Source organism: Trypanosoma cruzi, genomic scaffold, assembly GCF_000209065.1.
Source record: "Trypanosoma cruzi strain CL Brener 1047053517129 genomic scaffold, whole genome shotgun sequence".
Classification (NCBI taxonomy): Eukaryota; Euglenozoa; class Kinetoplastea; order Trypanosomatida; family Trypanosomatidae; genus Trypanosoma; species Trypanosoma cruzi.
Window position 1 is genome coordinate 187694 of NW_001849547.1, and position 24898 is coordinate 212591.

The 24898-nt window shown below is 49.7% G+C and overlaps 11 protein-coding genes across 11 annotated transcripts, besides 33 other annotated features; all 11 read left to right on the forward strand.

The window, feature by feature from the left end:
- Positions 1–41: part of a microsatellite that runs on past the window's edge.
- Positions 1–21076: part of a sequence feature (heterozygous, non-Esmeraldo-like haplotype) that runs on past the window's edge.
- Positions 122–162: a sequence feature (T-rich).
- Positions 165–187: a microsatellite.
- Positions 279–3791, forward strand: Tc00.1047053509029.70 (leucine-rich repeat protein, putative; the record flags this gene model as incomplete). The annotated part of the gene is made up of 1 exon (XM_810013.1): positions 279–3791. The coding sequence occupies one exon, from the start codon at positions 279–281 to the stop codon at positions 3789–3791; it is 3513 nt and encodes a 1170-aa protein (XP_815106.1).
- Positions 2657–2743: a sequence feature (GA-rich).
- Positions 4052–4098: a microsatellite.
- Positions 4157–4179: a microsatellite.
- Positions 4502–4534: a microsatellite.
- On the forward strand, positions 4609–6237 carry Tc00.1047053509029.80 (uncharacterized protein; the record flags this gene model as incomplete). Its single annotated transcript, XM_810014.1, has 1 exon — positions 4609–6237. One exon carries the CDS (start codon positions 4609–4611, stop codon positions 6235–6237), a length of 1629 nt encoding a protein of 542 aa, XP_815107.1.
- Positions 4825–4892: a sequence feature (GA-rich).
- Positions 5143–5188: a microsatellite.
- Positions 5952–5977: a microsatellite.
- Positions 6502–6528: a microsatellite.
- Positions 6737–6767: a microsatellite.
- On the forward strand, positions 6786–7670 carry Tc00.1047053509029.90 (hypothetical protein, conserved; the record flags this gene model as incomplete). The annotated part of the gene is made up of 1 exon (XM_810015.1): positions 6786–7670. The coding sequence occupies one exon, from the start codon at positions 6786–6788 to the stop codon at positions 7668–7670; it is 885 nt and encodes a 294-aa protein (XP_815108.1).
- Positions 8008–8031: a microsatellite.
- On the forward strand, positions 8098–8727 carry Tc00.1047053509029.100 (hypothetical protein, conserved; the record flags this gene model as incomplete). The annotated part of the gene is made up of 1 exon (XM_810016.1): positions 8098–8727. One exon carries the CDS (start codon positions 8098–8100, stop codon positions 8725–8727), a length of 630 nt encoding a protein of 209 aa, XP_815109.1.
- Positions 8817–8849: a microsatellite.
- Positions 8909–8929: a sequence feature (AT_rich).
- Positions 9167–9206: a sequence feature (CT-rich).
- Positions 9248–9296: a sequence feature (A-rich).
- On the forward strand, positions 9404–10162 carry Tc00.1047053509029.110 (hypothetical protein, conserved; the record flags this gene model as incomplete). Its single annotated transcript, XM_810017.1, has 1 exon — positions 9404–10162. The coding sequence occupies one exon, from the start codon at positions 9404–9406 to the stop codon at positions 10160–10162; it is 759 nt and encodes a 252-aa protein (XP_815110.1).
- Positions 10506–10568: a sequence feature (T-rich).
- On the forward strand, positions 10744–13248 carry Tc00.1047053509029.120 (ATP-dependent DNA helicase, putative; the record flags this gene model as incomplete). The annotated part of the gene is made up of 1 exon (XM_810018.1): positions 10744–13248. One exon carries the CDS (start codon positions 10744–10746, stop codon positions 13246–13248), a length of 2505 nt encoding a protein of 834 aa, XP_815111.1.
- Positions 13392–13434: a microsatellite.
- On the forward strand, positions 13647–14696 carry Tc00.1047053509029.130 (cyclin 1, putative; the record flags this gene model as incomplete). Its single annotated transcript, XM_810019.1, has 1 exon — positions 13647–14696. The coding sequence occupies one exon, from the start codon at positions 13647–13649 to the stop codon at positions 14694–14696; it is 1050 nt and encodes a 349-aa protein (XP_815112.1).
- Positions 15057–15073: a sequence feature (AT_rich).
- Positions 15074–15096: a microsatellite.
- Positions 15097–15111: a sequence feature (AT_rich).
- Tc00.1047053509029.140 (hypothetical protein, conserved) lies at positions 15169–17604 on the forward strand (the record flags this gene model as incomplete). The annotated part of the gene is made up of 1 exon (XM_810020.1): positions 15169–17604. One exon carries the CDS (start codon positions 15169–15171, stop codon positions 17602–17604), a length of 2436 nt encoding a protein of 811 aa, XP_815113.1.
- Positions 17877–17930: a microsatellite.
- Tc00.1047053509029.150 (hypothetical protein, conserved) lies at positions 18208–19740 on the forward strand (the record flags this gene model as incomplete). The annotated part of the gene is made up of 1 exon (XM_810021.1): positions 18208–19740. One exon carries the CDS (start codon positions 18208–18210, stop codon positions 19738–19740), a length of 1533 nt encoding a protein of 510 aa, XP_815114.1.
- Positions 18270–18293: a microsatellite.
- Tc00.1047053509029.160 (hypothetical protein, conserved) lies at positions 20359–22806 on the forward strand (the record flags this gene model as incomplete). Its single annotated transcript, XM_810022.1, has 1 exon — positions 20359–22806. One exon carries the CDS (start codon positions 20359–20361, stop codon positions 22804–22806), a length of 2448 nt encoding a protein of 815 aa, XP_815115.1.
- Positions 21077–21980: a sequence feature (haploid, non-Esmeraldo-like haplotype).
- Positions 21981–23239: a sequence feature (areas merged during assembly that could not be assigned to a particular haplotype. This can correspond to areas where the two haplotypes were merged or to regions with more than two copies in the genome that were merged during assembly.).
- Positions 22762–22786: a microsatellite.
- Positions 23042–23065: a sequence feature (AT_rich).
- Positions 23212–23263: a microsatellite.
- Positions 23240–23373: a sequence feature (areas merged during assembly that could not be assigned to a particular haplotype. This can correspond to areas where the two haplotypes were merged or to regions with more than two copies in the genome that were merged during assembly.).
- On the forward strand, positions 23301–24842 carry Tc00.1047053509029.170 (hypothetical protein, conserved; the record flags this gene model as incomplete). Its single annotated transcript, XM_810023.1, has 1 exon — positions 23301–24842. The coding sequence occupies one exon, from the start codon at positions 23301–23303 to the stop codon at positions 24840–24842; it is 1542 nt and encodes a 513-aa protein (XP_815116.1).
- Positions 23374–24898: a sequence feature (heterozygous, non-Esmeraldo-like haplotype).
- Positions 24869–24891: a microsatellite.

Consider the following 24898-nt stretch of genomic DNA (forward strand, 5'->3'; position numbering starts at 1 on the left):
GTGTAGGTGTATGCATGCATCTGTGGATATATATATATATGGTTATTGTTTTTGTTTATGAGGTGGCATGCTCTGTTCAAGTGTGGGGGGTTATGGCATGATATGTTCAATATTCTGATGATTTTATTTTCTCTTTCTCCTTGCCTTTTTTTTTTTTTTTTTGGGTGTGTGTGTGTGTGTGTGTGTGCTTGTCACATGAGTCAATAAATATACATTCATTCATACACACTGGCAAGTGTTAAGGAGAGAGAGAGAGAGACGATTAGAAAAGGTAAAAAATGAATTTACACGCCGGGGGATTGTCGTGCGGAGCCTCGTCGATTAAGTCGGAGAACACCGTCGCCACGACAACAGCAACAAAATTGAAAGGATCGGCGGAGTTGACGTCGCTTGTAAAGGTTTCGAGTTGGGGCAAAGGGAGCAGCAATCTCTGTGACTGCTCCTCTTGCCAGAAAAAAACAAGTGAGAACTTCATGACGGAGCCAAAGTTTGATTTGTCCCTCCATAAGTCACCACTTCTGCCACAGATGATGACGCACCCGTCGGCAATTGGCCCACACACCGTGTCCCCGCCTCAGTCCGCAAAGACACAGGACTCTGTGGAACTCCCTTCCTCAGGAAAAGATGCGGCAACATATTCTCGGACGGCAGCCAACACGTCATTGTTGCCACCTTGCACAGTGGAGCGCCAGCAATTTCATCAGTATTATTCCCATCCTCATCAACAGCACCATGAGCAGCCTCCAGCGTCACGGAATTTATTGGCGTCTGGGGGTGTTCCTTTGCAACGATACCGCGCCAAACTGGAGGAGTGTGCAGACCTTCATTGTCGCCTGCAGGACACTTGTGTGGAGCTTAGTGTGACACGGGAACATTTGTGCAGCGTCAAGGTGGACCGTAACAATCTTATAAACGAAATTGAACGGCTTCGGGATGTACTGTTTGTGACCACAACTGAGCTACAAAGTATGCAGCAACGCGTGGAGGAATTGGAGCGGGAGAATAAGCACATGAGTGTTGAATTGCGTGGGCTTCAGTCACTCTCCATGTGTCCATCCAGGCGGATGGAAATAATCACAACTCTGAGAGCAACCCCGTACGACATCGATGCCGGCAAATCGGAAAATATTTACGGTACAAACACGGATTCATTTGCTCCTGGTGATATGGGTGCTCGTCGTCGTCTCACCAATTCCGCGGCGGCACTTTGTCTGGAGAGCAACCCATCCCTTTTGCGACGCTCATTGACATGCGCCGATACGGTGAAACCAACAGATATATTGGCCTCATATGTTTGTGAGTGTTTCCGTACCGAGGTCGTACCGCATATGGAACTGTTGCGCAGTTTGTATGATGGTTCTCGTCTGATGGCTGTCGACCCGCCCGTCACGCATGCCCAACTGAGCGCGTTGAAGCGTGTCCTCGTGGAAGCAGCGGCAGGAACAAGAATAGGAGGTGCAGGTGCAGCGTCAATTCGTAGGCTGGAAAAGAGGCCTTTGCCCCGTGTTGGCGGTCGTCGCTTGAACCCCTTGACGTCTGCTAAGCGGTGGAATTGTCAAGTGGAACTTCTCTCTTTCCGGTGCGAGAATTGGCATGCCAGCACAAGTGTGCTGCTGTACATGATACGCTCCCTTGAGTCTGTGCGTCATGTAGAGATCTTTTCCTTGACGGACGTGGCATTCTTGCGGCAGTTGGCCGAGGCCCTTCTTATGGCACCCCACGTGGAGGTGCTCTCTCTGCCGGAGTTGTCCCTCGCAGACGAGGGCCTGGCCGTGCTATTCTCATTTATGGTTCGACAAGAGCAGCTGGTCACGAAGGCCCCGGCAAGCATTGTGGAAACTAAATCTTCAATACGGACAAAATACGAACCTTTGGGACCGAATGAGCCGCAAAAAGGCATTGGGGTTCTCTCCCATAATAGGGATCATAAGGAAGATGAAGATGATGATGGTGCTGGTGGTATTGGTGGGAAGGATGAAGAAGGGGAGGAGGCTTCATGTAAATTGGGGGATTATTCAGCTCAATTTTCTTCTGAAGGTCGTTATGTGAAGCCACAATTCTCTATACCCTGCCTGGATCTCAGTCGCTGCAGGATTGACCACCCCACAGGGCTCTTTCGCACGTTCCGAGGCCCATTGGTGAAGGTACTTGTGTTGACTGGGTGCAGTGCACTGCGGGATGCGCATGTGCGTGACGTACTTGAGGCCTGCCCACAGCTGCATACAATTGACCTCTCAGGAAACGAAGGCCTTACAACGGCGTGTGTCCGGTACATCAGTCAACATGAACGGCTGAAGGTGCTACGGCTGGAAAACTGCCCCGCTATCAAGCGACTTGAGTTGGCCAATGTGGAAGTTCTCTTTTCCTCTCTTGCGTATGTGACAAGACTTTATGCCCCAGAGCTTTGTCGTCTGCCGGTACCACTCACACAATCTCATGTATTATTTGACCTCTACGCCCCTAAACTGAGGGAGATCATATTGAAGGGGATTGTTGTGGATCGTGGCACACTTGCTGCGTTTATGCACAACGGTAGTAACGGCTGTGCAGGAGAACGCGAACCTTCCTCGAGTCTTAGAGCCCACAGCTCCAGTGCTCGACTGGTGGAAAAAAATTTTTTGGAAGAGCAACAACAACAAGAACAACAACCGCCGCGGGAAGGAGAGGGAGAGGATGAGGAGATGGAAGAGAAGCAGGAGTTCCAAGAGGAGCAGCAGGAGCAACAACATGAGGAGGAGGAGGAAAACCAACACGAATCTGGTGACGTGCCGCAACTTTTGTCAGTTGGATTTATTGGGTGTCTTATTGCCTCTGCATCCGAATTGAACTCATTTATGAAGCAACAAACCCAACTGCTGCGTCTTTCTCTTCATGGCTGCCATGGGTTGGTGGATTCAAGCCTTGCGTGGCTTCCACACACACTTATGGACCTTGATCTTGGCGGGGTTGCTCAGCTGACGGGCAGCAGTGTGGACGTCATTGCCACACGACTGCCGCAGTTAATTAAATTAAGTCTTAAAAACGCAGGTACGTCCATACAGAATGCGGATTTACATCGTTTGCGCGGCCTAGGTAACTTGGAGGTGCTAAACCTGCTTGGTCTACCACAACTATTCCCAGAGGTGGTGGCCGCCGTGGTGGAGGCATTGCCACAACTCCGTGTTTTATACCATGAAACTGTGGTGGTGGCCAGAACGCATCCGACAACTGTATTGCAGGTAAATCGCATTGACGAAGAGGACACCACACACCACGATATTCAACATTGTTTAAAGGAGCTGTTGCAACTACGCAACGAAACTGCACTTGCGCTTTGGATGGAAGCACAACTGCCCAAACCTGCACAACTTCTTCCCTGTCGTAATGGTGCCAGAAGCGGCACAGAAATGGGCGCAAAACAACCGCCGCTGACAATTAACACAACATTCTACGAGGCCACCCAGCTGGAATTGTCGCAGCAGGGCCGATTTGCAATGGCTTTGGAAAACGAAGAGGAGGAGGAACCCTCGACGGCGGAGAACGGAGAGAACACGGTGGAGCAAGAGAAACCGGATGTGTTGACAATTTCCAGCGATCACGAAGAAGCGATGCCACACGACTTTTTTGATGGTGAAGGTGATAATGACGAGGATGACGAAAATGAGAAATCAAAACAGAGTTTATATGATACGCATCGAAGGACGGAATCGGGAATGGACGAGAAGAGCCGGTTGGCTATTGAACAGACACCTTTGGGTCCATGGGGGGCAGCTGACATTGTCGCAGAACATCGGCAGAATTCTGGGGGTTGAATTCCCTGCTAAGTGTCAGGGGTGAAGGAGGAGGAAAGTGCAACAAGTTGTATGAATAGCAAGTAAAAAAAAAAAAAAAAGAACAGCAGCCTCTATTGCAGGAAAACTATTCTTGCCCATATGTCTCTTTTGGCTTGTTTTTGTTTGCTTGTTTGTTTGCTGGCGTGTCCTGCCCACACCTCTTATGTAAAGTCCCAGTGTCTGTGCGTGTGTTTGTTGGTGTGGTTGGAAAACAGACGCTTTTCCTTCCATGCCATCAATTTTTGTTTTTTCTTTTGTTTTGTTTTTTTTTTTTGTTTGTTTTTTTCTCCCCCTTTTTTGACTGTGAATTGGAACACGCAAGAGCGACATTTTTTTCCACCCCGTATATATATATATATACATATATGTTTACTTGTTTATGTAAGGGAGGGCATGTAATTATGATAGAAGGGAAAGGAAGTGGTGTTTGGCATTTTGTTCTCATTTTTTTTATTTTCGTGTGTATGTGTGTCCTTTGTTTGGTTGGTTGGTTTTTTCTTCCCTCATCCCCTCTTTCTCTTCCTCTTCCTCTTTCTCTTTCTCTGCATGTGTGCGGTATGTGTGTGTGTGTGAGGCTGCATGGAGCCTTCTTCTCATTGTCTTCAGCCTGAGCTTTGCGTGAGCTAGTTTTCTTTTCTTCTTCTTGTTGTTCTCTTTTCTTTCTGCTTGGTCCTTTGCCGGTTATTTGTTGTGTGCGTGTGTGTGTGTGTGTGTATTTGTGTTTCCTTGGTTCCTGCAGGAGAGGGGGAGGGAATTAGTGCGGAAGAATTTCTTTTTCTTTTTCTCTCTGTGTCGAATGGATGCGGAGGTGGAGGAGACAGGGAAGCCGAATTCCGCCGTGGTGTCACCCGTCGACAACGAGGAGAGGCAGCACGTGGTAGACAGCGAGGCCAACGGCGACCCCGCCGCCATGAAGGCAAAGTCGAGTGCCACCAACCCCAAGAAGGCGCCTCCCTGCGGTGAGTACCCGACGGAGGCGCCAAAATATTTTGCAAACAACCACCACAACAACAGAAGCGGCAGCAGGAGGAAAAGGAAGGGGGATGGAGGCGGAGGAGGGAAGAAAGAGGCGGCGGAAGAATATCCCATCGAGGAGTCGGGCGCATCGTCTCAACGGCCAAAGGGAGCAGATGTTCACCCCACCACGAGTCCCAGGAGAGAGTGGAAAGGGGACTGTCGACCCGTAAGGAAAAGGGAGTTGTCGCAAAAAAACCCACGCATTTCGCCTCAGAAAGTTTATTCCGCACCCATCGCTTCTGTGTCGAGGCATTCAGAGAAATTGACACAACACTATGGCAAAGCATCACCCACGGCGAGGCAGAAACGCGGGCAACAACAACAAGAACAACAAGAACAGCAGCAGCAGCAGCAGCAACGTCCTGAATACTTGCTTTCAATGGGAAAAAATGGGGAATATGTCTCTCAGACCCCTCCTGCCGAAGAAGGTGGCCGGCGTGGGAGGGTTAGGAATCAGGCGTTTCTCGAGCATTATACAAGCGTCTATATGAAAACTCCCCGGGCGCCGCGGCGTCAACAAAAGTTGCGCCCTATAAACCTGGGCGGTGAAGGGGGTAAAACCTTCTTAAATCAAGCCGCACAGGCATATGATCGCAAGGCCGATGATTTACACCGCGATGATGAGTACCCTGTTGAGGATACACAAGACGGACAGGTGCCATTGCTAGGGCATACGCATAAGAGCGATAACAATATGGAAAGTGACAGTGTTGAGTCAAAAGCCAAGTGGATTCCTTTTTCACGGGGCGTGAATCATCTCTCAAGCATGAGTATGGTCAATGCATCTTCTGTGAAGAAAGAGTTTATGGAGGACAATGTGCCGTCCCGCGATGAAACCCAAAGGCGTATTTCTTCACAACGGTTATTACAGACACGGTGTCAGAATGACGAATTTCAGCGTTGTCTGCATGAACTAATTGGCCTATTTAACAGCAGGAGCGAGAAAGATATGGTGACAAGTCTGGGCTTTAGTTACGCCTGTATTCTCGCTGGCAAACGAAGGCAAAAGCCTTCAGAAATCCCAGAAGTGTGGTTTATGAGTCGTCGTGCATTACTGCTGCCCCAACACCGCGGGGCTGCGGAGCGGGCACAGGAAACAACACAGCTTCCACTAATTTACTCCAACAGCAACAGCAACAACAACAACAGGCGAAATGAATCAAGTGCCTCTTTTGCAGAAAATGTGCCGGGAACGAAGAAATCGGGATGTTCTAATGAAAGGAGAGGCAACGGGTTGCAAAGTGTGCGACCAGCGCAGCAAGAGAGTCAGGATGCCTTTGCTGAGTTGGAATTGGAGGAATGTGAGCAAGGGAGAAACACGGATGGTTTCAAGAATGTGGAATCAACAGAAAAATTGGATGATGTGCATTGCGAAGGTGAGAAACACAAGGAACTGCTTGCCAGATGAACGTGTTGTGTTTTGGACTGAGGAGGACGAGCAGGAGAGAAGGAATGTGCCATGAAAAGACACTTGACTCCTTGATTTTTCATCTTTGCGAGTTTTTCCTGTACCATTTCTGTTTATCATGTGAATCATGTGAATCAAAAAATAAAATAAAATGAAGGGAACTGAATGAGGAGAAGGTCTGTTATGTAAGAAGAAGACGGGAAAGGAAGAGTTGAATGTGAATGTCTTTTCCCACACCCTCTCTCATTCCTCCCTTTTTCTCGCTATATATATATATATATATTTATGTATTGCGCGTACGGCGCATCAATTAGCTTCTTTTTTTTTTTTTTCTCTCCTTTTTTTGATGGGTTTTTTTGCATGTTGTGGCGGTCCTATATATATATATATATGCATGTATGTCGCACTGTGCGTTTCCTTTATTTTTTATGTTTATTTGTGTTTTTATGTGTGAGTGTCATTATTGTCCTTCTTTTCTTTGTGCTGCAGTCCTCCCTTCTGTGTGTGTGTGTGTGTTTGCGTGCGTGTGTCTTTTCCCGCAGAATGAGATGGCAGTCGAGGGGTTGAAACAATATCTGCAGCGGTGGCGACAAGGTGGGCGTGTGAGCGGGGCAACGCCAACAACGTCTTTGGTTGACACGGAGCTGCCACGTAGCTTCAGGCCACATCGCATCGTTCCTCGCGTTTATCTGGGGGCTCTGAAGGATGTGGAGGACACCTGGGAATTGCATCAACGTCTTCTACCGGAGGAAATGCTGTTGATTGTGTCTACATGTGCGTGCAGTTTTATGCCACAGCTGGAAATGCGGCAAATACTTCCAGTGAGAAAGAAATGCAGAGAAAAAGGCGTTTCACCTCGAGTGCGGCGGCTCGCAGTGTGTTCGTGGGAGCAGCTGGAAGAGCGCATCTCGAATCCCTTAGGCGGCGTGACTTCTCCCACGGCAGCGGAGGAGGTGATGATGGCAACGGCCCAATGGTTGAGTCAATCACTGGAGTCAGGGTCGTTTGTTTGCGGTGGCAAGACAATGGAAGCGCGGGTATATAGAGAGAGGAAGGAGAGTGATGACGTGGGGTTGGTGTATTTGAAATTGTGTCTGCCATGGAGGGACGAACCGCCATTCCCGGTGTGGGAGCATTTCCATGTCTCCACAGCAATTATGCGGGCGGTGGTGGATGGATTGGGTAAGGCGGTGGTGTGTCACTGCATTGCGGGAGTCTCACGCTCCGTCACGCTGGTCTGCGCGTTCCTCCTTCGCTGCTTTTGTGATGATTCAACTGTAAGTAGCCGCCCATGCACGGCTAAGGAGGCTGTGAAAGCAGTCATTGGCTTTGTGCGTGAAGTTCGACTATGTGCGTGTCCGAATGATGGCTTCATGCAGCAGCTTGCGGAGTACACCAGCCGTCTCCTCTCCGCCTCAGTGAATTTTCCCTAAAATGTCAATAAAGAAAGAAAGGGAGGGTTCATGATTCAACAATTTGTGCGAAGTAACCCCCGTATGTAATGTTTCCTTTGTTTTTTCGCAGTGGTTTCCTCCCCACCCTTCCTTCTTTTTTAGTTTCTTGTTGTTGTTGTTGTTGCGATGTTGGCTCTTCTCTTTTTGTTTTTGTTTTAAATATATATATCTTCTCCTTCTCTTTTCTCTCTTTTTCCATTCCTCTCATGGTTGCATGCATACACACATACAATAGGGAGTACATGTATGTATTATTTTCCGTGTGTGTGTCTGTGTGTGTATGAGTACGGTGGATAGACGGCATAAAACTCTATCATTTCTTTTTTTTTTTTTTTTTTTTCAGTATTGTTATTAATATTATTATTGATACAAGCAATATAATATATACTCAACGACGATTATTAAAATGGAGCTCTCTGTCTTAACAAGCACAGAGAGCTCGCAGGAGTCAAGTGAGGAGGAGAAGGAGAAAGATGCCCCTGAGTGTACATCTGAAACCAGCACGGTGGAACAATTTGTCCCCGCCCTTATTTGTATGCGTTGTTATATGCCTATTGCGCAGTATGATGAGATCCTCCCACATCGAGCCACAGATGCGTGGGCATCGCAGGTATACACATATGAATTGGATCTTTTTGAAAACAAACCACCCTTGTGGTGTTACTCTGCCACCAATCCATCCACCCATCGCTTTGACCTTGTGCGATGCGATGCTGTGATTGCGTTGCGGCGGCATTTACTGTCATTCTACGGCCAATGGTCAGCGGAGCACTCCTTCTTCGTCGGCCACGAGTGGTGCTGTGTCGCATGCCGGGCGTGTCAAAACTTTTTAGGGTGGGGCTTTCGGCGAACGTTGAATGTACCGAGGGATACCGAAAATGAGACATTGGAGACGGAGGAGGATGCAGAAGTTCCAGTGGATAATAATCTCAGTTTTGTTGGGATTATTTTGACCCGCTGCGTCGGCAATGATAAGTTCCCGCTGTCACAATTTGAGGCCTGCGCAGCCATTGGCGCTCTATTAGGACCCTCGTAGCAGCGAATGGAGGAAAGAGAGAGAGAGTCCGCATCCACCAGCAACAACAACAAGGACGAGACAAACACATACACACAGTGAAAAGGCGCTTTTTTGTTTTTATTCTCTTTTTTTTTTTTTTTGTGTGTGTGTGTGTCTGTGTTTGCCTGTGTGTTGGAGCTGCCGCCTCTCTAATTCACTCTTTTTTTTTTTATTATTATTTGTTCTCCTGCGGGTTCCATCTGCATGGCACGTGTGTTTGTTTGGGTTTGGGTGTGTGTTCATGCACCATGGAGTTTAAGAAGTTGACATGAAGTTTTCATAGCGAAATGGGCACAACATGTCCGAGTTGCCGGATGCGACGAGGAGTAGGAGGAGAGGAAAAAGGTGCAGATGTAAAATACTCCAGGGGAGAAGGGAAAGAAGATTGGGAGGGGAAAATTGCGGTGGCGCATGACTGCTTTCCTTCTGTTTCTTTCTCTCTCGCTTTCTCTCTCTTTTGTTTGATGTGCATGTGGTTGAAAAGGAGGGGGTTAAATTTAAACAAAAAGCAAAAGGAAAAAAGGAGAAGAAAAAAAAAAAAAAAAAAAGTAAGCGAAGTTTTGGGTTGCAAAAAAAAGGGGATAAAAAATAGACGTACATACACACAGAGAGAGACCAGAACACAAAGAAAGAGGAAGAGTAGAGAGACGAAAAAATGGCGCAGAGTTTTGATGGTTGGTTGAATAGTTTAGGCCCTTTCACGAGGTATACTCTCATTGCTGTGGTGCTTCTCACAGCCCTTGCCTCAATGCAGGTTGTTCCACTTGGCTACATCCTGCTTTCATCGGCTGTCTTTAAGGAACTTCAGCTATGGCGACTCATCACTGCCGCCTTGTTTTTTGGTGGGTTTTCCTTCCCCTGGCTTATCTCTGTCGCCATGTTTGTATCGTACCTGAACTACAACGAGACGTATGACTTCAATGGGAAAGGTGGGGACTTTATATGGATGGGACTTTTCCTTATTCTCGGGAACGCCATGGGTGGCATTCTGCTTGATATGCTTGTTACCAGCTTTTCCTTGTTGATGTCACTCTGCTGGGTCTTCTGCAAACGGCACCCGGAACTGCGCATGAATCTCTATGGATTTGATTTCCATGCCAACACATTCCCATGGATTCTTCTTGCATTTCACCTCATTCTTGGGCAGAGCATTGTGGGCGACATTCTTGGCATTGTTGTGGGTCATATCTTTTTCTTCTGTAAGGATGTGTTGCCCAAGACGCATGGGATGGATCCCCTCCGTACGCCCGTGTGGTTTCAGCGGTATGTGATGCCGAATGTTGGTTTTTCCGGTGTCAACACGTTGTACCCGGCCGTTCACCCGCAAGATGCGAGGTTTTCTCGCCAGGCACAACCCCCCAATGCCGGACAACGGCATCGCTGGGGAGCAGGACATGTCCTTGGTTCCGAGTGACTTTGCATGGATCAGGTCCATGTGTTGTAGTTGCCTTTTCTTGTTCCGTTGTTGTTGTTGTTGTTTTTCGTTCTTCTCCTCTTTGAGATTTTTTTTTTTTTTGGCCTTGTTTGCTTCCCCTTTTGGGTAATGAAAATTGGAGGTGCGAAGAAAAATAATTTTTACTGTTAAAATAGAAATTGGATCGTTCCTTGTGCGCTTCTCAACCTTCCTACCCTACACACACACACAGAGAGAGAGAGAGAGACACAAACCCTGAAATACATATTTCCATGCATGTATATTTGCATTCATGTTTGTGTTTGTGTGTGTGTGTCACTGTCAATAATGAGGTTTGATCCGCTTTTTTTCCGTTTTTTATTATTCTCCTTCGTTTTTGTTGTTTTTGTTGTTGTTTTTTTTTTTTGGGGGGGGGGGGGGATGGTTTTATTCCCCATTCATTCAGTTCTTCAGTGGACCGCTGCGCGTGTGCCGAAGAAGGCTTCTACGGTGTGTGTTTGTTTGTGTATCTCAAAGGCAATCGGATTTGTAAGGAACCTCCCTCCTCCCCTCCCGTTGCTGTTGTTGTTGTCTGCTCGCGCATGGGGTTGGACGGTGGAGTGGCAGTTCCCGCCGCCGTGTCGGGCGCCCAGCGGGGAGAAGAATGTGCTGCCGAATGTGAACGGTTGGTCAGTGCCTTGGATGAAGCCCAGCGGGCTGCCGTCTGCGAGGACACTTCTGCGTCGCTGTTAATTCTCGCCGGAGCCGGTAGCGGCAAGACACTGACGATGGCAAGCCGCATCGCGTACATTATTCTCACTGGGGTGGCGGCGGAAAAGATTTTAGGCCTTTGTTTCTCGCGACAAGCCGCGGAGGCGTTGAGGGAGCGTGTGGCCACGGTGCTGCCGCCGTCAATGGCAGCGCATGTACAACGGCTGAAGCTGAAGACATTTCACGCCTTTGGTCTCGAGTGTCTTCGGCGTCATGGCTGCATTGACCTTGCCACAGAAGTGTACGACGCACGACGGCAAAGGGAACTTGCTTCTGCTGTGGTGGAGGCGTATGCGGTGCACCACAAGGGCCTCGAGGCCGTCCTCGCACTTGTGGAGTATGTGAATAAGGCCAAGACGAAGAAGGACATGCGTGCCGGCACAGAAATTGATCCCTCACGACAGGCAGCGTACCTCTTTCGCTTCTACCAAGCAATGTTGCATGAGCAGCACAACGCCGTTGACTTTGGGGACCTGGAACAGATGTTTCTTGAGACACTGCGTCCTGTGGGACGGCAGGAACAGCCGTCCGAGGAGGGAGTGGAGGGAAATGGGGGCAGCAACAGCAACAGTCTCATGAGTGTCGTCCCGCCACCCCGCCTGCCATCTCCGGTGGCGTTGCAGTTGCGGGCACAATACACGCACATTGTTGTCGACGAGTTTCAAGACCTGAACGAGGTGCAGCTTGAGTGCCTTGCCCTTCTTGCGGGTGACACGTGTCGCGTGACATGCGTTGGGGATCCGAATCAGTGCATCTACACTTGGAGAGGGGCAACAACAAACAGCTTTGAACGCTGGCGGAGCCGATTTCCGCAAACCAAAATTGTAACGTTGGGTACGAACTACCGCAGCTCCGAGGAGATTGTGAGCGCCGTTAATGCCGTCTCGCAGATATCTCAACAGAGTTTTAGGGGAGAGTGTGGACGTCGCATCATTCTCATACGATGTCCACATGCGTGGGAACAAATGTCCCTCCTTCCACGTGTGGTGGAAGAGTTACTGCGCACAAGGGACCGTGGATTAAAATACAGCGACATCGCCATTCTTTGCCGTACACGTCGAACTGTACGGGATGTTGTCACGGCGCTAGAACGGGAACAAATCCCTGTCTGCGAACTGCGTCCGAGTAGACCAAACTCCAAAGCGCTGGTCCGCGCCATGTTGTCTTACCTGCGTCTCTGTGTACATCCCCACTCGAACCTTGATGTGGAGTGTGTCATACGCGATGCTCCAAATCACTTTTCGGCGGCTGCGGCCACTAAATTTATCTTTGCCATGCAAGCCGAGTGCCTTCAGCGACGGCGCGAGTTGAGCACAGCCAAGCTACAGTGTGAGGATAGCCATGCGACTTACTCTTACTACACGATTCTTCGAGAGTTGGTGCATAACGGCTTTGCTCACGTTCATGAGCGGCTGCGCACGACAAAACCACAACAAAAATTTCTCCGCAACTTCATTGAGGTCACCACAGCAGCCCATGACGCCCTTGGACGTATGTACTGTGATATTGAGGAGGTGGTACGGGACGTTGCAGAGCGGGCGGGTTTTGATGGGGGAAGTGCCACAAGCGTACAAATCCGGCGTCGTCCATGTTGCGGTATCAAACGTCGACGTTCTTCTGCTCCATTACGGCGCTCTGCAGCGATTTGGGATGATGTCATGGGTGACGCCGAGGACGAAGTCGGTGTAATGGAAGAGGAAGGGGATGCAATGTCTATTTCACAGGTACTCGTCGAGGCGTCTCGCACGGTGCAGCAGCAGGTGTTGGTGGAAAAAAAAAACGTTGACAGTAGTCAGGAGCGCTATGGAGAAATCAAAAACGGCGAAAATGACATGGGTGATGCGGCGTCCGCCGTCAAGGCGGAAGCCAAAGTGCAGAACGATGCCTACACTGTGCTGCAGCGTGTCATTGACGAATTTCTTGCACTTCTTCCGACAGATGACTTTGGACCGCTGAAAGGGGGAAGCAATGTGAAGATGGAGTCAACGCAGGTCCCCAGAGTCACGGTGACGACGGTGCATCAGGCAAAGGGAAAGGAGTGGCTTTCCGTCATTGTTCCTTGTTGCTATGAAGGCGAGTTCCCCATTGATGTGAAAAGAGCGGAGGAGCGGCGGGTCTTTTACGTTGCCATGAGCCGAGCAATGCGGGATCTTGTATTGATGACAGCCGAATTTGGATCTCTCGCCCCACGTGACTACGATGATGGGAATGGGGCCGTGGGAGGAGCGGAGCAACCGCTGCATATCACACCCTATCTGCGTCCCCTGATGCCATTCATGGAAACATTGTCCATGACTTCTCAGGAGCAACTGAAAGGGGGAAACGTAGGTTCATAATCGCACCACGCATAAATCACATAAAAGATACAATTTCTTTTTCTCAGTACCCCCTCTTGTTCTTTTCGTTGTAGTGTTGGTTGTTGATGTTCTTTTTTTTCCTTCTATTTATGAATTTCAATGTGAGCTTGAGGTATAAAGTTTGTGTGTGTGTGTGTGTGTGTGTGTGTTTGTTTGTTTGTTTGTTTTCTCTCTTCTCTGGTGTTAGTTGTGTCATACTCGTTTTGCTTGTGTTTTTTTCTTTTTAAGTCTGTGGGTGGGGGGTTAACTTCTCTTTTGCCTAATTGCATACGCCCCACCAATTTTGGGAATTACACGATAGCAAGCGGTTTCATAATATATACACAGAAGCAGAGGGGAAGTGAGGAAAGGGAAGGAGAACACCCTTTGTTACCATCATGATGACACATATTGAGCCCTCGACCATAAAAGGCTTCTTTGCCGGTTCCGGTTTGGATGCTTTTGGGGAACCAGCCGTTGTGGATCGTGTGTTGATGCTCACAGGACTCTTTGACATGGAAAAAAAGGTGTTGACGGCGCCTGTGCATGTAGCATACATTGGGACGGCGGTCTACGACATCCCAACGTATAAAGAGAGACAGACCAAGTGGTTTGTTTCACGTGGCTGCACCGTGGCGGAGGTGCGTGTGGCGGATCTGTCCGTCCCGAACACCGTCGATAAGGAGGAGCTTGAGTTTTTAGGTAAGGCTCATATTGTTGTGGTGTCGGGTGGCAACACACTCTTTGCGATTCGGCGATGGGAAGAGACGGGGCTCGATGTTTGTCTTCGGGCCGTGGCGGTGCGTGGTGCCGTCCTGGCAGGCGGAAGTGCCGGGGCAATTTGTTGGTTTACTTCTGGCCACAGCGACTCTGCGGACCCTTCCACGTACGCCACGGCGATGTTGCGCGCGGCATGCGGCGACACCGTTGCAAAGAAAGATTATGATGATGATGACGGCAACGCCAAGAAGACAAGCAAGACGGAGCAGCAGCAGCAGCAAGAAGAAGACGCATCGTGGAGTTATATCCGTGTACATGGCCTGGGTCTATTGCCGGGTCTACTCTGTCCACATTATGACATGTGTGAGACGAATGGTGTGCTGCGTGAGGAGGATTTTGACAAGATGATGAAGCGTCACCCGACGGAGCGTGGGATTGGCATTGACCACTGGGCCGCGGTTGTGCTACCAGGGGATGGCACATATGAAGTCTTCTCCGTGCCCGGCAAAGGACGTGGGACCAACAAGGACAACACGATGGCGCCGGCCGTTTACGTGAAGGATGTCGTGGATGGCCAGCTGCATTCGGTGACGATGCCGGAGAGGGGTCGATTAAATGAGTTCCTGCGGCAGCCAAGCGGTCCTGTTGTGCGTGATCCCTTTGAGGCATACTACGCTATGGCGAACCCAACAGCGACAGGCGACAAGCTCCTCTGTCAGTGCCGTTAAATAACGGGAATAGGGGAATCAACGGTATGCGGTGATGGTGGCGATGAAGAAAAAAAAGAAGAAGGAACGTGCATGACCGGCGGTTGTGGTGTCAGCAAACTTTTTCTTGTGCGGCTCTGTAGTGAGTGCGTTGTTTTATTTATTTGTTTACTTATTCATTATTATTATTATTGTTGTTTCTTCCTTGCCATTGGGAGCATGACAGGTGAGATGGAATGCGGGGCGTTTACCTGCTTGCATTCCCCCTTCCCTCCCTCTTCTTGCTTCTGTGACAAATGTGACTCTTCTCTTTTTGTTTTGTTTGCTCGCATGCCGTCATCGCCGCAGAAGAAAAAAAGGCAACCGCAAAAAATAAACATCTATATATATATATATATAGAGAGAGAGAGAGAGAGAGAGAAAAAAAAAAAAAAAAGGTGGGGAACTGATTGATTGGTATCTCTCCTTCCTGTTTGTGGGTTATTACGGCGGGATGCGGAGGGTGAACCGTAACGGCAACAATCACGGGGCGGCGGATGGGTCAACTACACCGCCCTCTGAACAAAGGCAGGAAGGTGACCACCAATACCAACGGCGGCAACAACAACGAGAGCGAGGTGGAGGTGTGCGATTGCGAGGGCCGCCCATGCAGGCCAGGCAACCGCAGTGGGACGGAAGCGGTGTAGCGCTGTGGTCGCTGGTGGGCGCGGTTGTGGTCTTGCTAGTCGCTATGCTGCTACCGTGGAAAACACTCTTGGATGACTGGAGCAACTGGAACGAGGGGTCAGCGAAGCAAACCCTGCTGCAGGCTCCACCGCCGAGGAGGTACACGGATGTCATGACGCACAGTGAAGACACAAGGAGGCAAGAAGGGGAGTCCAAAGGCAGACCGGAGCCATCGTGCTACACCCTTGAGGCCTACAGCATGAAGTTTATTGCGCCAGCGCAGAGACAGGAAGCCACACCTCAGCATTTTTACCGTTGTGGAACGCGTCTTATGGATTTGAACACGGAAGTAAACCGTAGCAAACGGGAGATTTGCACCGCAGCCACAGAGAAGAACCCAACATTGTTTTCCACTTTACGTGTCTATCTTGAAAGTGCCTTTGAGGAAAAGGCACATCTCCAGCAACGGGATAATGTGGCCGCCCAAACCATTTCTTTGGAGCGGGTTAACGATGACTACTGTGACTGCTTAGATGGTACTGATGAATTACAAACAAGTGCCTGTAGCATGTCTGGTGCCGTGTTGCCGCTTGCCCACATGCGGTGGAAGCAGTATCTGCTGGCCAATGCACATGTACAGCTATACGAGGAGGAGGAAGCACCGTCCATGCGTCGCACAGAGCGACTGTTGCGTCGATTAGGTGGCCCTGTGCTTCCATTTCGTTGTCGTAGCGATCCAGACGTTTGGCTGGCACCCTCACGAGTTGGCGACGGTGTTGTGGACTGCTGTGACGGAAGTGACGAGACGACAAGCCTAAAACATCACCCCACACACGAAGTGCACGGAGAAGACAGTTGGAGGTCACGGGTTACTGCCATGGAGCCTTATCTTGGAATGCATAGTGGAGCTGCCAGCCCTCTTTATCCCATGGCTAGCGGTAATCGCACGGTTGCCGCCATGTTGCTGGAGAATGGCTTCACATCGCTTATGAGCTGCCGTCGTGTCAAGGAGGAACGGCTCAATAATGCACGAACACTCCACGAAGTTGTGAAGCGAGGCAATGCCATACACAAAGATCGTGAAGCCAATGGCTGGGAGAAGTATGGAAAAAAGTTGGTAGAGCATATCACTCGAAAGAAAACGGAGCTTGATGCCGTTTCAAAAGAATTTGAGACACGTCGAAGCCAAATCGCAAAAAAAATGGAAAAGATGGGGAAATCGGATCCCATTTCGGCAGGCATATCACCCGAAGAAGTTCAAGCTATAAATCACATGTATGCTGAGCTGCAGAAACGTGGTGCGAGTCTGCGACTTGTAGTGATGATACTTTCATTCCGTTGGTTAGGCGATGACTTTGAGTATTACCCGCTTGCCGATGCCCATTTTACGGTGCCAGTTAACCGCGTGTTGGAGACGGCGCGGAGCGCTTCACCTGAGGTCCAGCGGGTTCAAGCATCACGCCGCTACAATGATTCTTACGTCATTGAATCCATCCCTGTACATGTGGACAATACCTCTTATCGGGAATTTTCATTCTATCCAAGTTTTTACCTTGTCGGAGCTCGAAATCTCACAAGGGAGCAGTCTGCGATCATCATAAAACGCGCTTATGGACTGGAAGAGAATGAAAGCCTGAATGTGTCCGGTACGGAGAATTTTGACGAAAGCCTGCCGGTTGTTTTTGGCTTCTGGAGGCCTGATCTTTCAGAAGTAACTATCGACAATTTTCAATCGGTGGATCCCTCCGGGAACGGTGTACTACGACGGCGTCTTTTCATGTCTGACCCCGCACCTGTCATGGGTGGTGTTGAGCAAATTCTTCAGCATGAGCGGCTTTCATATGGTGGACGTCACCGACGCGTCATGCGTCTTGGGCCCACGGATTTACGTGAGCAGCTGCAACAGGCACTTCAAGGGGCCAATAATGACACGGAAATAGAGATGCCGCAGCAAAAAAACACACCAGATCTTGCATCCGTGCGGATATTTAGTGGAGGTATTTCGTGTGCATTGGATGATGCCATGGATAACAGCGGTCGTCTGGGCGAGGAAGAGGAGGAAGAAAAGGAGAATACGCCCCGCAGCCACGGACGTGTTGTTTATGTTTGCGACGAGGAAGACCTCGTGTTGGAATGGCACCGCAACGGCAAGTGTGCACATGAGGTGGTGTTTGGAACCCCAAGTGCGTGCCCGCCATGGGTGAAGGAGGCTTCAGCGACACGTGTACGGCAGGCGGAGGAGGCATTACAAAACGATGAATGATACCGGAAGTAAATAATTACATTGTTTCTTTTTTTTTTTTTTTTTGGGTCCCCTTTTCCATAGGGCCAACTTCTTTTCTTCCTGCAATGATTTTGTTGTTGTTTTTTTTGTCCATTTTAATTTGTTTGTTGTTGTTGTTTTTTGTGGGGGGGGGACTTATTTATTTGTTAAGGATTTGTCTGGGAGGGAGTGTCAGCCCCTGCAAATTTGACAATTTACATCTTTTTCTCTCTCTTTCCCCGCGGGCGTATTTGTATGTAGTGTGATGCCTCTGTGTGTGTGTGTGTGTGTGTGTGTGTGTGTGTGTGTGTGTGTGTGTGTGTGTGCAGATGTGTAAGACCCAGGACTCATGGATGGGTGCATGCAATTAGGCTTGGATATCTGGGTTGAGTTGTATGCATGTATGTACGTGCTTCAGCGGTTTGTTTATGTATATATCCCCTCTCTTTCTCTCATTACTGTTCTTGAAGGAACAACAAGAAGAACAGCCAACACTAGAAACGGTAGTTACTGAGACTGTAGCGGGGCAGTTTACATATATATATATATATTTGGCATAATTCCGCGTTGGAAATCGCGGTGGATTCCTTCAAACCACTCCGGATGAATGGTGCAGGGCATAACGGTGGCGGTGGTTGTGGCACCCCAGCTGGAGCTCGGCAGGGACAACAACAACAACAACAACAGCAGCCGACGGATATGTTTGTTGCCTGCTTTGAGGCTGCCCTGGACGAGGAGTTGAGAGGGCAGGAGATTTCTAGCGGCTTCCGTGTCTGTTTTGAGAAGATCAGCTCACCATACGGCTTTATCCGAAATGAGGGTCTCCGTGAGGCTCTGCAGCGTTTGTGTGACTTGTCCCTTGAGGCAGCGGAGGAGGCGGCGCGGTTGGCGAATAAAACACCAGGCACCACCACCACCACCGCCGCCGCTGGGGGAAATACGACTGCCACACAACCCCATCTTCCATATGATGCCATACGCTCAGCCGTCATGCCACGTAGTGCGGTTGACCCTCACAGCACAGCAACCCCGATGAATCATGCGGCGTCGGGCTACAGTGCATCGTGGGAACGTACCCAGAGGGCTTTAAATGGGGCACATTACACAATGTCAGTTTTTCACCGCGTACTTGTACCGCGTGTGGATGAGCGCTCCCAGTGCAATCCTGGCGGCCCCGTCACTATCGAGCTGTCGGAAGAGGCGGCGCTGGCATGGAATACTTTGAATCATGCCCAGAGGACAACCCCGCCTCCATCGCCATCGCCTGTGGGGAAAAAAAAAGAACTTGACATCACACTGACAGAAGTGACCTATCAAGAACAGGAATTGGCGTTACGGTTGCTTCAAGGCCTAAGTTTGGTCGTATACGACCAACGTCGTGTGATAGCTGAAGGTCTCCTCATTACATTTCTGGTTGAAGTTTGGCAGTGTTGTCTGCAACATATACAAGCTCTTTTTAGCCTTCGTCGCCGAATAACGGCGTTGGAAAAAACAGGGGATACTGTTTCCCCCACACCACACTCGTTTGAGGAGGGACCTGTTCAACTCGTGCCAGAATTAGAGACTGTAATTGTTGCCACTATCGATGCAATGGAGGCGGCATGTCACTACAACCCAATCGCGTTGACTCGTATCGTACAACAAGGGGGGGTACGGGCCCTCCTGGACTTGGGGCTTTGCCCATATGCCCCATACGACATCCGATGTGCGGTCTTTGATACGGTTAGTGTACTGATGCAAGAAGTTGCCCCATTTCGACGCGCGGTTGCTGCAGGGGCCGCAGGGGCCGCCGCTGCGGGCGTCAAAAAAGGAAATGAGGATGAGTTAATCCAAACAATGATCCAGCAAGCGATGGCGGGTTATTTAGGTCGGCAGGCGGCCCCGCCACCGTTTCTTATGGACCGTGCCAGCGCATCAAAATTTGACTCCGCAGTTCGTGATTGGTTTAGTCAACAGGGACTGAGTCATGTGGTGTCGGCGGTGTTGGAGCTACGCGATGTGCGCGGAACACCGATTGCCGTCGGGGCGATGCCAAAGGCAGAGGTGGCACGTAACGTGCAGCGTGTAAACCAGCTGCGTGAGAAGCATCTACAGGCTTTGCTGCAAGCGGTGGACGGCAAGCGGGCGGCGTTATGAAGCGTTGGCGATGTTGTGTATGCGTTGATTGCGACTCCCCATTCAGAAAAAAATGGGGAAGAGAGAAGATGAAGAAAAGCACATTTATCTCTTTTCCACCTCCATTTGTGTGTGTGTGTGAGTGTGTATTTGGTACCCGTTGGACAGCCAACGACAGGGGCCGTGGCGAGGGAAGGGGAAAAAAGTGGAAGAAAATGTCAATTTTAAGCGGAATGATTTTTTTTTTCTTTTTCGTATTTGTTATCTTTGCGTGTTTTTTCACTCACACTCACTGTCTCTACCCTTTCACTTCTCTTTTTCTTCTTCCCATCATCTCCTCACTGTTGTGCACATTGGGGGGACCTGTCCATGTGCACGTATTGAATGCAGAGCAAAGGGGGGGTGAGTGAACGAGAGGTAGAAGGAAGGAAGAAGGGAAGGCCGTGTTATTGATTGCAAGACTGTACTGCAGCTGTCGGAGGACGTCATTGACGCCTCTGTCCTTCACACCAGGCACACAAACAATCACACACAGGGACAGACGGACAGAGCGTGTGTGTGTAACAATTGAGGTGGAGAGGGGAAGAAAGGGAGACGTCATTTTGCGGCAGTGGTGAGAGGTGACTGGGAAGTAAAGAAATGAATTTGGGAGTGGATGCTCGCTTCCCTCTGGATGTCTCCTTTGATATCCTACGACGTGTGTTGGACGAGGAGAGCCTTGTCCTGGCACAGCTTGCATACATTGTGGGGCACCTGCATGACCCGATCCTTCAGAGTTGTGGTCATGGGAATGTGGCCACAGGACCATGGCGTAGTCATGGAAATAATAAAAGCAACGCTGTTGGAACGAAACAACAACCTGCTATTTTACGGTTTGCGCAGTACTGGGAATTGTTTGCCAACATTGCCACCTTACATGGCGCTCAAAGCACCATTGTGGGAAAACTGGAGGAAGTTGTTAATAACAGAACGCATCTCCTCGATCAACAAGAAGAAAAAAAAAAAGAAGTAAAATCCGGCCATGGTGCTGCAAAGAACCTTCACATGAGATCGTCATCATCTTCATCTTCATCATCGGACGGTGGGACAGACGAGGGCATGCGTGGTCCGCAGAGTATCTTGGAGTTGTTTTGCTCCGCGGCGATGCGACACTACATAGCGGAGCACATGATGTACAGTCTAAACTACAGTCGTAACATTGCTCCACGTGTGATGGAATTATGGAGGCTTTGGCGTTGTCGTTGCGGTAAAAACACCAGCGCCCACCTCAGTGCCCGGGAAAGGCAGGAATTGGAGAGTTACATGGGGTTTTTGTATTTTCTATGGCATGCCTTTGGCGGCGAAGATGGTGTGCCGGACGACCCGCGTGTGATATTCACACGACTTCCTGAAACCCTTCTTGTGAAATCACAAAGGCCAAAAAAAGATCGTACCGGCCATAACACTGCCGTCGTCCCTGTCAAAATGCCTGATGCTCCATCGATCCCACCCAACTGGAGGGGGTTTGAAACGCTGCTCGTTCTTTTGGCAACTCCGCTTGCGTCGCTTCGTCGATACATGCATGTGGCGCGCTGTATTATCGAGTCTCAGTCCCTCCCCATTCCCGTGCGTCAACGTCTGCAGGTAGACTTTGTTGACTTGTTGGTGCTTCGTCTAGCCGAAGAGCACAGCATTGTTTTTGACGAGTTGGCGAAGCAAGACATTTCTCACATCATGGCGCTCATTGACGAGGTGTCACCCCCGGCACCATCGGAAGCACACAAAAAGAAATTTCCCCGTATTCGTTTGGACGAGGACGGTAGCCGCACACTTGTGCATTACGGTCGTCTTATTAAGCGATTCCGTCGTGGTCGCCATGAACGACTGGTGTTCCTCTTTAGTGACTGGCTCTGTTATGTGGAGGAGCAGACGAACGGACGCATGCGGCTGCGTGCGTCCATCTCTCTTGAGTCGCTGCGGGTTGTCGAGCTTGACGACACAGCGGAAGTTGTGAATGGCTTTGATATTGTGACAAAAGATATGCGTCTCACTTTCTTCGCCCCGACGTTGGAACAGAAGCGGCAGTGGGTGGACGCGCTGCGCAACACGACCGAGGCGTACAAGGTGAAGGTGCAACAACTGGCGTCCCCGCGGCGTCAGGATATTTCACAGCAGCAGCAACAACAACAACAAAATAAAAGTTTGGGTCATCTCGCGTGTCAGACACGTGTGACGGCCCTGCCCTTGTCGCATAACTCACGTCTTCGCCGGCAGCAACGGGCGGATCATGCACTCCAGCGGCGTCTGGAGCGGCGTTCCACGGCGGAGTTAGCCACCACCAACTCTTTGGTGGCAGACGAAACCCCTGCGCATGTGATGGGGATTGACGCAGGGAGAAAGCAGCCGGCGCTGTCATTTCGACCGCTACATGGCAATTTTGATGTCACTTATTGGGCGCAACAGTCGACAGAGACGGTGCACAAACGTGTTCGCAGCTCGGATCTTCTCCGTTCGTCCTGGGCGCTACAATCCCCGCACGATCCAAATGCCTGCGAGCCGAAGGCTGTTGCCCCTGGTATGGATCCCCTCAATCATGGCAATATTTCTACTACCACGGACGCTGCTGACTGTTCTGTCCACAGTGCGGATGCTCCAGCGTCTGCGGGACATTCTCCCACGAGCCCGTGGGTACCGCCTCGAGCGGTGCTTTCTCGGCTGCTTTCGGAACGCTTTCAAGAACCTTCCTTGCATCCCCTTTATAGTGGTGGCAATGCCAACTCACCTTTACCAGAGAACGTGTCTGAGAATGAAGGGAGAGAAGAGCCAGACTCGCTATATACGACATTACTCTCTTGTGTTGCCACGACTGAGGTTCATAAATACAGTTTTGCTGCGGAAGAAGATGAGGTGGTGCTTGAGAACGATGAGTGGGTGCCTACATGTGACGAAACGCCGGATGCAATAAGACCGGAGGGTCCGGCTGTCCACATTTCTCTAAAACATCTTGTGGGAGAAACAGATAGTGATCATGGTAGCAATAGCCAGAGCCATAGTAATCACTTCGAAGAAGAGGAAGAGGAAGAAGAAGCGATGTGGAGTCCGCGTTAAGAAAAAAAATGCCGGTAACGAAAATCAAGAAGGCCACTACTGTTTCAAGAGTAAAATAAGGCTCTTGAGACGACGAGGGGAAGATGGAGGGAGCATGTTTTTTGAGAACAGAGGCATCAACGTATCTTTCTGTGCATACAGTCACATTTGTTTAATTTGTAGAGCTCCGTTCCTTCTTTTAACTGTGATTTTCTCCCCTCTTTCTTGCTATTTTTTTTTTTCCGGATTGTTTTGGATTTAAAAAAAAAATAATAATAAAGAGATTCTTTCTTTCTTGTTGTTGTTGTTGTTTACTCAGGGATTAAAAACAAGTCGTATCATCATCAATATCACCAAAGGGCAAACAAATTCTGTAAAAGGAGTACACACGCACACACACACACAGAGAGAGAGAACTTCTTTCGGGTGGGTGGGCGTGTCTGTCTGTGTGTGTGTGTGTGTTTTGTTTGTTTGTTTGGTAGGGGAGTGAGGGGGCATCCTTGTGTGCAAAGATTATGTCCGGAGAGACTTTTGCTTGCTTGGCGCTTGTCATCACGGCGGTGGCGGCGTTCATGTATATTGTCATTATGGGGCCCTCGCGTTACCACCGCGATGGTGTCGTTGGGCGTATGTATTTTTGCTTAATGGACTGTCCGACGGCCTGTTGTGGGTGTTTTTGTGGTATATGTTTTGGTTGTAGCTACCGACGAGGAAGACAGAAGTGGACACGGTGTTCAGACCACACATTTCGGGAGCGTAACTGTTTTATGGTTATCTTTTACATTTTACTGGTGTGGTCTGTTGAGTTTCTGTATCTTTTCATTGCCCTACCGGAGCTGCAGGTGTCGATATGGTCCAAGTTGATTTCATATGGTCTTGTGATGGTCTCCGAGGGATTCTACGCCCTGGCGGTCTTTTCTGACCCCGGCATTGTCACATCACGTGAGGAGAAGGAGGCGCAACAATTTGCCTTTGCAGCACCTCCTGCGAAGAATAAAAAACACAAGAAAAAACGAGGCGAGGAGAATGCTGCCGCCAGTGGCTGTGGCCATGTCACCAAGCATACCAATGCCCATAGTGATACTACGATGGGGAATGGAGAAAAATGGCGAAAAGGTAAGATGCGTCAGTTTCTCCTTTCCCCGGAAGCGGAGGCACGGCAGAACCGGAAGTACATCGTGGATGGTATCCTCTATGCGATGGACGGTAGTAGTGTAGGGGGGAATACCGCCAGGAATCTCTCATCCTCATCCTCCGCGTTGTCATCCATAACGACGACAGCCACTGGACTAGAATGCAGCACGTGTCATGTTCCCCGTCCAAGTCGTAGTAAACACTGTCGGTTATGTGATTACTGCGTGCGCCGCTACGATCATCACTGTCCATGGATCAACAATGATGTCGCCGAAGGCACACATCGCTGGTTTCTTCTTTTTATTATTTGTCATGCAATTTCCTGCCTTTGGGCAGCATGGGACATGTACGCTCTTATGAAGGCATTTTTGGTACAAAACCGTGCGTGGGGATGGTCCATAACGCTTACCAACGGCCTGCCGTACTTCCTGACCCCAATAGACTATTTAATCATCCTTGTGACGTATCAAACAGTCGCCGCTTGTCTTTTTTTCTTTTCATCCATGATTGGACTGGTGCTATTAATTTTTGGGGGCTATCAGATGTCCTTTGTTTTTGACAATTTGACAATGAATGATATGGGTAAGATTGATGATGCAATCACATTTGTCTTGTCGCTTCCATCGCTGGACGAGGTGTACCGTGAGGCGATGAACGTGTGGCAATGTCTTGAGGTTGTCGCGGCGCGACCGCCCCGCAAACTTCGGCAGCTGAAGCCGCCACCTCCAGATTTTGTGCCGGGTAGTCGTGGGGATAAGTCATACAGGAAGAAGGTGCAAAAGATGCTCTACAGTGACCTCAAGGGTCTATTTGACCGTGGGGTATGGAACAACCTGGTGGAGGTATTCTTTCCCTATAGCCACGAGAGAAAAAGGGACCGTGTAGGGAGGACGGAAGGCGAACGGAGGATGAAATATGAGTAGGGAGGGGAAGAAGAAAAAAAAAAAAAGGGGGGGGGGGGGGGGGGGGGGGTCTTGGG